General features: G+C 40.9%; 1 protein-coding gene across 9 annotated transcripts in view; it reads right to left on the reverse strand.

Moving 5' to 3' along the window:
• The window catches only part of LOC137095106 (ran-binding protein 3-like), a 286,433-nt gene that overhangs the window by 225,877 nt on the left and 46,027 nt on the right, over window positions 1–14,529 (reverse strand). The window contains exon 1 of one of the 9 annotated variants that reach the window (XM_067461365.1): window positions 1,628–2,060. The exons of the other annotated variants lie outside the window; for them this stretch is intronic. Within the exon in view, the coding sequence (XP_067317466.1) occupies window positions 1,628–1,705 (78 nt within the window). The 5' untranslated portion in view covers window positions 1,706–2,060. Of the gene's footprint in view, window positions 1–1,627; window positions 2,061–14,529 lie in introns of those variants that run through there. 9 annotated transcript variants of the gene reach the window in all.

The following is a 14,529-nucleotide window of genomic DNA, read 5'->3' on the forward strand; positions in this document are numbered from 1 at the left end:
GCTTTGCGGGATGCTTGTGGCAGAAGTACAAAGTTGGCCAAAGGTGTGTGCTTAGTTAATTCGCGGGGTCCAGGCTATCTCTGGGGTTGGTATATTAGTTATCATAAATCCACAGGGGTAGTAAAGAGACCTCTCGTGGTTGGGATAGTCCTTTGGGGTTGCATATAGTCTGTGGTAAACCCTCGGGGACGGGCACCTGGTACTGAACGTTCAGAAAGGTCCTAGGGGGCTTGGGAGGGTGGTCCCAAGACCAAGCAATTGGCAAAGTCGGCTATGAAAGGAAAGCTGGGCGAGTGAGAAATTAGGCTTTGGCTCAGCAGTGGAGGGACCCTCCCCAAATAGACAGCTCTAGGTGGGGGGTGGGGCCGTCGGGTTGGGGTGTGAGGTTTGTTCCAAGAACACTCCTTAGATGGGACCCTTGTTTTCCCCCAAGAGTGCAATTTGCTGATCTCCTGAACTGAGGGGCTGCCCGGCCCTTCGGGACAGAGAGGGTGTGGGGGACGCTCCAAGGGTTTGCCAAAGAAAGGGGAAGACTCCCAGAGAGTGAGAAAAGCTTCCAGGGCATTGACAAGTGTAGAGGAAAAATTCCCAAGGCTTTGGCTAAGGCTCTGAATCCAGTCCAATGGACTCCCTCCCGTGATTGGTTAAGGTGAGATTACTGGTGGAATTCAGATTGATTTTCGGGTCCTGGTTGGACCTTGATTGCTATGCTGGGAGATTCCCTATACACTAGTCAAACTCTGATCAATATTCAAGACAGAGTTGGGTTTCTGTTTCCTTTCTAAAAATTATAATTGGGAAAAAAATCAGAAAAATCTCTAGGACCAGGTTAGTGTTAGACGTCTGTTTATATTTTAACTTAGTCTGTGTGTAGTATAAAAACACTACAAGGTACACTACACAACAAGGTAACGCGTGCCGAATTGCTGATAATTCAGACAGAAAAGAATGTATTGTGTGAGTGACAGCTGTTGGATTGAAACAGCTGTGTGCCTTTGTCTTATATTTGGCTGTGGATGGCTGGTTAAAAAGTCTGTGTGGCTGTATGTTGACACATGGAGAAAGAAAAAGATAGTAAAAATAGCTAATTGGGCTGGAAAAGATGTCTTTGCCTTGCCCCCAGATAATGGAAATGAGACTTCCTCAGATTTGGCGTCTTACATTAAAAGGGCTGAGAGGAAGGCAAAGAGATTAGAATTGAAGATTCTAGAAGCAGAAGTAACTTTGAGACATATACAAAGAACGCGTAGAGATGTAGAGTGGAAGATAATGGCATTTAAAGAAAGTCAAATGGAAATGGCTCAGGAGCGCCTTAGGCCCCTTCTGGGACTGGATCAGTGTTTTCTGTGTGTTCGTCATGGACATTGGAAATCTTGTTGCCCAAGAAACACTAGAGAAAGACAAAGGGGAAAAATGCAAAGAAAAATGCAAGGTAGAAATAAACAGTACATTGGTGATATGGAACAGAAGGGAAAAGATGGAATTGAGTTCCCAGGAATGATAAAAATTAATGATGATTATGTTATGGTCCCATTTGGACAAAGGTTGGCAGTTGAATCTGAATACATTAAGAGGCAAAAGTCATCTGAAAAGAAGAAAAAGCAAACTAAACAGGAAAAAGGCTTACCTTCTTAGGTGAGATTGAGATAAATAGAAAACTCCATTGGTTCCTTTTCCCTTGTCTGTAATATATCCATAGATCCATAGTGTGAAAAAGAGTTTTTGCTTGTTGTAAAAGAAAGAGGAAGGATCTTGATTAGCAGGTGGCATAAGACAGTTGTCTGGGAGCCCAAAAAGGGGGAAAGTTCATGTTCAGGAAATTCTGGCTGAGGAGCCCCAACTACGGTCCCATGGGAAAGCGTAGTTGCAGAAGGAGGTTGGATTAAGCCCTGAACAGGTAAATAACCCCAAGGTCCCAAAAACAAGCTCGAGAGAAAATGCAGGCTTAGATAGAATGAGATCCTTTCCAAATTGAATGTGTGGAAAAAGACAGAAAATGCACAAATGAGTTGAAGGCTGAGTTTGAGATTGTGAAATCTTTCTTTTCCGGTTTCAAGCCAGTTGTGGTTTCTTCCTGGAAGAAAGTGAAAAAAAGAGGAAGTATGGTGTTTGCATAGAGGCTTGGAGAGTGAAAGGAAAAGATTAGAGGGAGAGATCACTTAGACTCACCCCGTTTGAAAAACATTCAGTTTTGGGTTGAATGACTCAGTTTGTGTGTGTGTTATGTTAGACAAGAGAGAAAGAGAGATGTACGTCTATAAATGTCAAACTAAAAAGAGTCTTTCGTATGCTCCGTGTTAAAGAGAAGTGTTTTACAGAAATGAAAGAGATTGTTAGAAACTCAGGTGCCTTTGGGAAAAGGGTAAATTCAAATGTGGCCACTTTGAATGCCTTCCCCAAACGCTAGAATCAACAAATTAAACAAAAATCAAGAGGTGTTTAAATTGTTCTTAGGAAAAAGCTCTGTAGATAGGTCAAAATGTATACAGAAAAATGAGCAGGGTGTGTCAATAGAAGTGGGAAAAAATATAGTTATAAAACAGAAGCCAAGCTTTGGGTTGTTCAAAATGCATCAATCTATTGTTAAGAATTTGAAACATTGTATAAAGGGGTTTGTGAAAGTTAAATGTGCCTCCCCTTGCTGGGTAGATCTTGATGTTAAAAATGTGCAGAAATTAAAAATGGGCTATGACTTGGAGATCACCAACTGATATTTAGATAAGATTTGAGAAAAACATGAGGTCCAAGGCTCCCGACACTTTGAAAGGTGGATCCTCATAACTAAAGGATTGGATGAATTGGTGATTTCCAAACCAGGCTAGGATAAAAAGATCTGCACAAATGGTTCATACAAAGTTTAAAATTTGGAATAGATAAGTGTGCAATTGTATCGATGTGTTACCCCTTCCATGTTACTGCGAATGCATTCTTTCCTACAAGGAGACCAGGGTAACTGACTGAGAGATTGAGAGAGAGTGAGTCCCTGAGACCGAGGTGGAAACGACTGCTGTTGGTGCTGTTGATAATCCCCATTGCTGAATGAGCTGAAAGGTGTTTAATAAACTACCCACTCCGGAGAAGATCATAATTTCATCAGAGACTTGAACTTATGGGCGAATAAATTAAAGTTTGGACTGTTGATTAACATTTACTCCTAAATAAAGTTTAGGGACAGGCCGAGGTCGCCCTGAAGAGGAGGGAGATCAAGCTACCCAGAGCTCCTCCCTGGGATCAAGTGACCAAGCACTGTCCTGAAAGGAAGGAGGGTAGCTTCCGAGAGTTAACCCAAAGACCGAAGGGATATTGGGGGGCTGGGAATTGTTTTATAAAACTGTATATCTAGCTGATGTTATAGTGTAAGTGTAAACATGAGATTCGTATGTTACTTGATTTGGTTAGAAGTGATCCACCTAAAAGCATCACAGGGAGGTTGGAGTCAGAATAGATTTCATACAATGATTGAAACTATAGTTAACACAATAGAGGTTACTATTTCATGGGTTTGTACACCTAGTCCTCCCTCTCAACAAGAGGGATGGACTCTGATGGTGGGGCCACTGATAAGTCATAAGAGTTGGGCAAAGTTTGTACCTAAAAACTATGAGATAGGAAAAGGAATGTTTGATCTGGGTCACATATTGATTACTTATTGGGAAACTTCACCAGAACCCCCTGAGTGTATAGTATGGAACAAAGATGAAGAATTGGACCAAATAGACCTTGGAAATTGTCCCATTTGCAAAGCAATCCATCTAGACTTCCTAGACCGGCATTTGAGGCTGCAAAGATCCACTGCCTCTGGTAAAAATGTCAGCAAAGGTGTGCCTGGGGTTCGCCAACATGAAGGTAATGTTGAAAAACATACAGCAGTATTGGCGGCAGGTATAGAGACGGCGTCAGAGAGAGCGGGAGCGCCCCCTCGTCGCCTGATAGTCCAAAAAGGGCCCCCCAGTGGCAAAGACAACATTAAAAGAGGCTGACAGAAGACAATCACTCGGTGCCAGTAAAACTAGCAGAGTAGCAAGATTTGCAATGGAAGGTCTACCTGAAGGATTGTTTTGGATTTGTGGACATTGGGTAGGAAGACTCCTACCTCCGGTCTGGAAAGGCATTTGTACTGTTGGTACTTTGCTTCCAGCAAATGTAAAGGTCTACTCAGAAGAACAACTCCGAAAGACATGGAATAAGACCTTAGATTGGCATGATTCAAAAGAAAAATCTGATAATAAAGATAATATACAAGACCCAGATGACACATACCTTGATGAAATAAGGAAGTTCGAAACTATTTTATTCCCTGCTGGAGAAACTAATCTCAGAGAGAGTCAGATTATATCAATATCAATGCAAATGCAAAAATTAATGGGAAAAACAGGAGTTATTGAAGCTAGGACTGATTCATTAACAAAGATGCGGGGGCAACAAAAGATTGCTTTAGATTACCTGTTCTCAGTTGGAGATAAATTATGTTTATGGTCACGAGGGATGTGTTGCCGTTATGTTAATGAATCAGGAAAAATTGAAGTAAACTTAGGGAAAACAAACAATGTATTTTCCAGCATAAAGAATAATAACTCCCCAAAACCAAAGAGTTCGTTTGGTTGACGTCTTGGTTACCAAATCTTCAATGGTTGAAAGATATTTATTTATTTATTTATTTCGCAGTTTTCTATACCGAGCTTCTCAACCTCATTGAGGGACTCAGCCCGGTTTCCACCCATAAAAAACATATACACTCATTAAAATATCATATATCACAATTACAAAAACAACTTTAAAAACACTATATATAAAACTACAGTGGTCAGTCGTCCTATAAAGATGGATCTACATCAACTTCCATCCAGGGTCCTCATTCATCGAAGGCCTGACTCCACAGCCACGTCTTCACCCATTTCCTAAATGTTAGGATGGATGGGGCGGTTCTGGCCTCCAGAGGGAGAGAGTTCCAAAGTCGCGGGGCCACCACCGAGAAGGCCCTGTCCCTCGTCCCCACCAGGCGTGCTTGCCAGGCCGGTGGGACCGAGAGCAGGGCCTCTCCAGATGATCTTAGTAGTCTTGATGGTACGTAGGGGAGAATACGTTCGGAAAGGTAAACAGGGCCGGAGTCGTTTAGGGCTTTATAGGTCAACACCAGCACTTTGAATTGTGTTCGGAAACTAATTGGCAGCCAGTGGAGCTGGCGTAACAGCGGAGTGGTGTGCTCCCTGTACCCAGCCCCCGTTAGTAATCTGGCTGCCACGCGTTGGACTTGCTGCAGCTTCCGGGCAGTCTTCAAAGGCAACCCCACGTAGAGAGCATTGCAGTAGTCTAAGCGGGATGTAACCAAAGCGTGTACTACCGTGGCCAAGTCAGCCCTCCCAAGGTACGGACGCAGCTGAGCTTGGGGTTCCAAGCTCAGCGATGAATCCAGGAGAACTCCCAGACTGCGTACCTGAGCTTTCAGGGGGAGTGTGACCCCGTCCAGGACAGGCTGTAACCCCGTACCCTGTTCGGTCTTACGACTGACCAGGAGTACCTCTGTCTTGTCTGGATTTAGTTTCAATCTGTTGTCCCTCATCCAGTCCGAGACAGCGGCCAAGCACCGGTTCATGACCTGAACAGCCTCCTTAGTTGTAGGTGGAAATGAGTGATAGAGTTGGACATCATCTGCGTACAGATGACATTGCACCCCAAAACTCCGGATGATCTCTCCCAACGGCTTCATGTATATGTTAAACAACATAGGGGACAGTATTGAGCCTGTGGGACTCCACAGTGCAATGGCCGAGGAGTCGAGCAGGAGTCCCCTAGTGACACCTTCTGGGAGCGACCCTCGAGAAAGGACCGGAGCCACTGCAAGGCAGTACCCCCAAGACCCATTCCCGCGAGGCGTCCCAGAAGGATACCATGGTTGACGGTATCGAAGGCCGAAGAGAGGTCCAGCAGAACCAACAGGGACACACTCCCCCTGTCCAGTTCCCGGCGCAGATCATCAACTAAGGCAACCAAGGCTGTCTCAGTACCATGTCCCGGCCTAAAGCCAGACTGTGACGGATCTAGATAGTCCGTGTCCACCAGGAATTCCTGGAGTTGCGAGGCCACCACACGTTCCAGGACTTTGCCCAAGTAGGGGAGATTGGAAACTGGCCGAAAGTTGACAAATTGAGTGGGGTCTAGTGATGGTTTTTTCAACAGCGGTTTGATGACAGCTTGTTTTAAGCTGGCTGGAATCTTGCCTTCCCGAAGGGAGGCATTAACCACCACCTTTACCCACTCTGCCAAACCCCCTCTGGCTTCTTTTACCAGCCAGGAAGGGCAGGGGTCTAGGATGCATGTGGCAGGTCTCGCCTCTCCCAGAATCCTGATGACCTCATCGAGTTGAACAGATTGAAACAAATCCAACAAAATTGGACAAGCAGATGCTTGAGTTACATCCTCAGAGACTGCAGTTCATGTGGTGTCAAAGCCCGTGCGGATCAAAGCGACTTTGTCTGCAAAGAACTGAGCAAATGCTTCACAGCGCGCTGCCGAGTCGTCAGGGGACCCACTCGAGGTGGGATTCAACCACCCTCTGACTACTCGGAACAGCTCTGCCGGACGGTTCCTTGCGGACGCAATATTGACCGAGTAGAAAGCATTTTGCGTGGCCTCTATTGCCGCGCCATACGCCCTTAGATAAAGGCGTAGACGTGTTCGGTTTGGCTCGCTGGGCTTTTTCCTCCACACACTCTCTAGCCATCTCTTTGTTCGCTTTAGCTCCACCAGCTCCTCGTTGAACCAAGGGGCAGGTTTCGCTCGGCGACTTAAGAGAGGGCGCTCCGGAGCAATCGTGTCTATTGCCCTAGTCAGCTCCCTATTCCAGTGAGCGACCAGGGCATCGACAGAATCACCATCCAAGGCAGCGGAAACATCCCCAAGAGCCATCAGGAGTCCTTCTGGATCCATAAGCCTCCTGGGGTGGACCATCTTAATGGGTCCACCACCCCTGCGGAGGTTAGAAGTTGCAATGAGTCTAAACCTGATCAGATATTACTGTTATTGTTTTTATAATGATGCTACTTATCCTTTTTGCTATATTGGTGACACCATGTATAGTGTCTTGCCTGAAAAACAAGATTGAGAAGGTGATAAAAGCTACTAACACTAGAGATAGACAGAAGCGTGCCATCATATACATGACATTGAAGAAACTAAACAAAATCCTGGAGTCAGAAAATCTATAAGTTGTATTGGAGACTTCCGGTGGAGGCATAATGGTGGCAGCAGCGAGTTTCTGACACTCCGTGAGCTAAAAGAAAACTCGTGTCCTCCCTATTTGGGTTTGAGGTCGCAAAGACCCCACAGCCGATGGAAGTGAGGTCGGCTTGAAAGCTAAACCCCAAGGAGGTTCTGCGGGGGCGGGAAAGGGCGGCCCCCCCTCAAGGGAGACCGCAAATCCCGCCTGGCAGCCTCCCGAGGTTCGCGCCCAAGGGAGAGGCAAGGTTCGAAAGAACCACCCATGTCGCTTGCCTCCACTTTCAACAAAGATACAAGGTGAATATTTGAAGGAAGAAGAAAGAATGCAAGAATCATAGAAAGCGGGACCAACAGTTTGCTCTTTTGCTGGGAAAAAGATATAAAGAGAAAGAGAGAGAGAAAGTCAAAAGGGGAAGAAAGCCGAGAAAAACCAGGACTGAAAGATTGAAAGCCTAAAAGACTGAGAAACGAGGCAAAGGAATAAAAAGTCAGGAAAGCCAGAGAAACCCAAGAGAAACCTAAGAAGAAAAATAGGAGAAAGAGAGAGGAAGAATGTTAAGGGAAGGTAAGCCCCCCACCTTTGCAGCCCACCCAAAAGCTCACCTAAAGCCTCATCCACGCCAAGGCAAGCCCACCCCCCCCTCCCCTTCAAGCCTTCAACCCCCCCCCCCCGGGAAAGGAAAAAAAAACAATCTAATTTAAAAATAGACAAAATTGGGTTGGTACCTTTAAGAGCCGATCCAGAAGGGCGGAAGGAGAGAGCGGAAGCGGAACGCCCGCCGAGAGCGTCAGGGAACGTCAGGGGTGGAGATACGCAAGGTTACGCAGAGAAACGCGTACCACGTGGAGAGAGGCTGAAAGGGGAGGAGCCTCTAACAGAAGAGAGGAAAGAAGATGCATGGTGGGGGGGGGGACGTAAACAGGAAGAACGAACAAAGGGAAAGAAGGAAAGAAAGCAAGGACAGAAGAACGAAGATCAGAGAACTCAGAACCACAGCCAAATAAAACTGAAATGAAATAAAAGGAAAAAAATTTAAACCAAACAACACAAACAAACAACAGAAAATATATAATACTCCCTAACACATATACTAAAATATAAATTAATTAATATATATATATATATATATAGAAATAAACAAATAGATTGAATAATAATAACAATAATAATTATAATATAAATAAAATAACAATAGACAAATAACTAAATTAACTAATCAATAAACTGAAATATTGAATATATAATAATAATAATAATAATAAAATAAAATATACAAACACAAATAAACAAAAACTAAACATATTAAAAAAGGGGGAAAACTAATATATATATAAAAAACTAAATAAAAAATAACAACAGTAAATAAATAAAATAATAATAATAAATAATATATATATATAATTTATATATAATTAAATTTAAATTCACATACTAACAACATAAGTGAAATAAAAATAAGTAAAGAACAAGAAGATAATGTCCAGAGTAGAAACGTAAAGCGATAACAACAAGTAACACTAAGAGAAAATAAATAAATATATATATAAATAAACAAAATAATAATAATAATAATAATAATAAACTAATAAAAACAAATAATCAAATAAATAATAATAAAACTTGGATAAAAGGGACTTTAATAAAACAAGAACAATAATAATAACTAACAAAGATAACAACAATAACAACAAATATCAAGAACAACAAAACCTTTAAAAAATAGAGCAGAATAATATTTTCGGAAATATACAAAATAAAACAAATAAACAAAAATAAATAAATAAATAATAAAAATAACAATGGCTGATAATAAAGGGGATAAAAAAATACAGCTACAAAACAGAATAAAACAACCCCAATGACAGCAACGTCCACAACACCACCCTCAACAGCAACCCCAGCAAGAAGACTTTCAATACAACCCGAACCCTCGTTACTAGACTTAATGCAGGAAATGACGAAGATACAAAAACACATTAAAAAAAATAGAAGACAACCAATTGAAGACACAGCAGAACATGGAGAAACTCTTCCAAAAGGAGATAGGGAAACTAAGACAGGAAATGAAGGAAGATCTGGCGGTGATCAAAAAAGAGATGAATGCCATCCAGGAAGATATAAAAGAAGTAAAAAAAGATAACGTTGTATTAAAGGGAAACCAAGGTAAAGTAGAACATAAAATAAAGACACTAGAGGCCGTAAATGAAAAACTGGAAAGGCAACAGGAAGTATGGGCCAGCAAAGAGACCGAATTCCAGCTTAGATTCAGGAACATCGAAAAAAATGAAGAAAGCTCCTTGAGAAACACTGTGATTGGGATAGCCGCTAAGATCGTCAATATGACTAAGGAGGAAATGGACAGAGAAATTGACACGATTCAACGAGTTAATTCTAACTATGCTAAGAGGAACAAAGTCCCTAGGGACATCGTGGTCAATTTCTGTAGAAAAAGCTTGCGAGACGAGATTATTAAAATGAAAGCTAAAACCCAACCCATGTTTAAAGGAAAGAAAGTGATAATACTCAAGGAATTCTCTGCAACATCCATGAACAAAAGGAAAAAATATTACTTTCTTACTGACGAATTAAAAAAACACAAAATAAAATTCAGATGGGAGAAACTGGAGGGAATCTCGGTGACCTACAAGGAAAGCAAAATTTGGCTGATGTCGGAAGACAAAGCTAAGGAATTCTATAAAACTCTCCAAAAAGACCTAGAAAAGGGACAAAACACAGCTAAAGAAGAAGTGGCCAACACAATGAGAAGTGAGACTAAGAGAGAAGAAAGTGAGACTAAGAGAGAAAAAGTGGGGAGAAAAAAAGAAAAGAAAAGATCCAGACCAGATTCCACTGAAGATGACGAGGGAGAAAACGGAATGGGAACTGCTGATCAAGAAAACCGACAAGAATATGGCAATGAAGAAACTGACGATATATGTCAATAATGTAAACGGCTTGAACTCGCCAAATAAAAGAAAACTAATCCTTAATGCACTCAAAAAAGGGAATTTTGATTTTATTGCACTACAAGAAACGCATATTGCACAGAGACACAGCTATTATTTGACACAGACACAATTGGGTAAAGAGTTTCATTCATTAGCTTCACTAAAAAAAAGGGCGTGGTTATCTACGTTAAAAACACAACGAATGCATCGTTTGCGTTCAAAGATGAGGAAGGAAGAATGATAGGAATTAAAACCAGAATAAACGAACAAGACACCCTCATCTGTAATATCTACGCCCCTACCGGTCCGAAAACAAAATTCATAAAAGAACTGAGAAAGAAAATACTAGAACAATCTTATGAAAATCTAATTCTAGTTGGTGACTTTAATGGTGTGCTCGATTGCAATTTGGACAAAACAAATACAAACAGAAAAGACCCAAACGGGGGGAAACTACCGATAAATTTCCTCCAACTTAAAAAAGAACTATTTTTGAAGGACGTGTGTCACATTTCATTCCGGGAGATATAACACATGGTCTAGGATAGATATGGTGTGGGCAACCAACTCCATCTTAACCACAATAAATAAGATCAAGATACTGCCCAGAACCAATACGGATCACTGCCCGATAAGAGTCGAACTACAAGGAGAAAGACATCAGAGGAAATGGAAACTGAATGAATTCCTGCTAAAATCAGAAAAAGATATAGAGAACAACAAAAACCACATTAAGGAATTCTTCAGATTTAACAGCAATAAAGAAACTAGTATGGAAGTAGTTTGGGATGCCTGCAAGGCAGTGATGAGAGGGCACTTTATACAACAAGGGGCGGCCCGAAACAAGAAACGAAACAAAGAACAAGCAGAACTCAAGAAGAGAATAGAAGAACTGGAATCAAAACTAAAAAGAAGACCGGGAAACAAGAAAATCAAACTAGAACTTGATTTGATAAAGAAACAAATGAATTCAACCCAACTAGAACAAATCGCAAAAAATCTTAAATATACAAAGGTAAACTATTTTATGAACGCTAACAAACCAGGGAAACTCCTAGCTAAAAAACTAATGAAAAGAAGACAACAACATTATATAACGAAGATAACGAAAGAGGGAAATACTTACCACACAGAAGAGGAGATCAGGAAACAGTTTACAACATTCTACAAAGAATTATATAAAAAGGACGAAATAAAAATGGAAGAAATAGTATGCTGCTTGTCAGAACACAAGCTGGAAAAAATAAAAAACGCACAAAGAGAAAATCTTAACGAACAGATAGATGATGAAGAGATAAAGAGAACGATTCAAAACCTACCCAATAATAAAGCACCCGGCCCGGATGGACTAACAACAAAATTTTATAAGACCTTTCAAGAAGAACTTACCCCACATCTGAGAGAGCTATTCAACAATATCCTACACCATGCGAAAATCCCGGAATCATGGCAGGAGGCAGTCATTACATTAATTCATAAAGAGGGGACGGAAGCAGACAACGTGAAAAACTACAGGCCGATATCGCTACTTAACAACGATTACAAGATTTTTTCTAGCATAATAGCAAATAGAATGAAAACATTTTTAAGCGATATTATTAACGAAGATCAGACAGGATTCCTGCCGAACAGGCAGATGAGGGAAAATCTTAGAACAGTACTTAATATAATAGAATATTATGAAGATAATCCCCAAAAAGAACTGGGACTGCTATATGTCGATGCTGAAAAAGCATTTGACTGCGTCAACTGGAATTTCACGCAGCAGATCATAAAGGAGAGAGATATGGGATTCTACTTCACCAACGCAATAAACGCCATATACACCAAACAGAGCACAAGAATCAGAATAAATGGACACGATACGGATAAAATCGACATTAAGAGAGGCACCAGACAGGGATGTCCACTGTCCCCCCTGCTCTTCATTATGACACTTGAAATACTATTAGATGAGATAAGAAGAGATGACAATCTAAGGGGTACTAAAATAAGGAACGAAGAATACAAGCTAAAGGCGTTCACGGATGACATCGTCTGTATAGTCGAAAACCCATTGGAGACTATACAGAAATGGACGAATAAAATCGAAGCATACCGAAGAGTAGCAGGACTTATAATCAATAAAACCAAGACAAAAATTCTAACCAAAAACATGAACAAAATCAAAAAAGAAAAGCTACAGGAAATCTCACAATATGAAGTCGCCAACAAAGTAAAATATCTGGGAATACAATTAACAGCCAGTAACTCGCAGTTGGTAAAACATAATTTCAAAACAACATGGAAAGCCATCCAGAAAAAACTAGAAAGCTGGAACCATCTAAGACTAAGCCTTCTCGGTAGAATTGCTGTAGTTAAGATGAGTGTACTACCGAAAATGATATTTTTATTTCAAACGATTCCCATCCTCAGAACTACCCACTGCTTTTCTCAATGGAAAAAAGACATCCAAAAATATGTATGGGAAGGAAAAAAGGCAAGAGTCAAATACAAAATAGCAACAGACGCAATCGAAAGAGGCGGTCTGGGTCTTCCGAACCTACAACTTTACTATGATGCCTGTGCTCTATCTTGGGTCAGGGATTGGGCAACTCTAACAAAGAAAAAACTTCTAAATCTGGAAGGTTTTGATATCAGGAGGGGCTGGCACGCCTACCTATGGCTTGGAAAAGCAAGAATTGAAAAGAACTTCACACATCATTTTGTTAGGGCTGCCCTGTTGAAAACATGGGAGAAGTATAAGAGGAACTTCTACGACAAAACACCAACCTGGTTCTCCCCGACAGAAGCCCACCATAAAAGAGAAGTACCAAGTGCCAACTGGTATACCTATAAAGAGCTCTTAGAGAAAAAAGAAGGCAAATAGAATATAAAATCTCTGGAACAACTAAGAAAAAACGGAATGAACATCTCGTGGTTTCACTATCTACAAGTAAAAGAAAGTTTTAAAGACGATGAAAAGAAAGGATTCGCCCCGCAAGATACGTTCTGGGACCAAATAATGAAAAACAAAAAGAAAATAATAAAAGTATTATACAAGAAGTTGCTCGAATGGAATACGGAGACAGAGCTAATCAAAGATAATATGGTAAAATGGGCTACAGACTTCGGGCATTCCATCCTGCTTAGAGAATGGGAGATCATATGGAGGGTAAAAACTAAATATACCAAATCAGCCAACATAATAGAAAAATGTTTCTTCGCTTGCACATTATGCCACAACAACTTGCCAAATTCCAAAAAGGAACAAACAACAAGTGCTGGAAATGCGGTAACCATATAGGCACCTACTTCCACGTATGGTGGCAGTGTAAAATGGTAAAGAATTTCTGGTTAGAGATACACAAACAAGTACAAAGAATATTACAGATTAAATTTGAACTCAAGCCGGAGTACTACCTCCTTCATTTGCTAGACTTCAATTTAGACAAAAACAAAGATAAGTTACTCTATCACTTGGCGGCTGCTGCAAGGATACTAATCGCAAGCCAATGGAAAAAGAAAGAACTACCTACAATAGATATCTGGCTACTCAAAGTAAGAGACTTGATGGAAAACGATACTCTGGCAAATTTAATATATGACAAAAGCAAGAAAAAAGATAGACTGGCAACTAAATGTTTCTAAATGTTTCTAAAAAAAAGAAAAAACATAACATTACCAGAATAGAGAAGCGAAAGACATAAGGAAGACAAGAACCACACATCGACAAGTTTAAGAACTTAGAAAACCCGCAGCCTTGATTGGAAGTCAACTTTGTTTTTTAAATATATTCACCTACCACCGCCCCTGTCGAAACCTTCCACTCCCATTTCCAACCACTCCCCCCTTCATTTCTACCCCTCCACCCCTCCCCCCCTTTAGAAGTACGTAACTTGTGTTGTTTGTTTGTATGTATTATGAAAACTTCAATAAAGATATCTATAAAAAAAGAAAATCTATAAGTTGGAACTAAGAATGTTTTCTTAAGTACCAAGAGAAAAAAAAATGAGGGAATGAGAGAAGCAATGAACCAAGGTCTCTCCATTTTGGGCTTATCTATCTCAAAGGTGACAGGGAAAGCATATTTCCAGGCTCTCAGTCTAAAAAGCAACCTTTGCTTTTCTGTCTTTTGAAATAGGTGTCGCAATACACAGCAGCTTGTCAGCTTGTACCAAGAGACCGTTTGTGGTCAGCCAATGTGGTCAGCTAGTTACTGTTGAGAAATGTATGCAATATGTTATGCTATAAATAATGTATATGGGAGATGTTTACAAGAACGGAAAGGGTCTTGCTAAATATGAAACGGTTTTGCAGTGGGCCGATTCCCCAAAGTGTTTACGCAGGAGGAATGGGTTGCCCAACCCAAAACTGTCGATA

The sequence above is a fragment of the Anolis sagrei genome, chromosome Y (genome assembly GCF_037176765.1).
Source record: "Anolis sagrei isolate rAnoSag1 chromosome Y, rAnoSag1.mat, whole genome shotgun sequence".
Lineage (NCBI taxonomy): Eukaryota > Metazoa > Chordata > Lepidosauria > Squamata > Dactyloidae > Anolis > Anolis sagrei.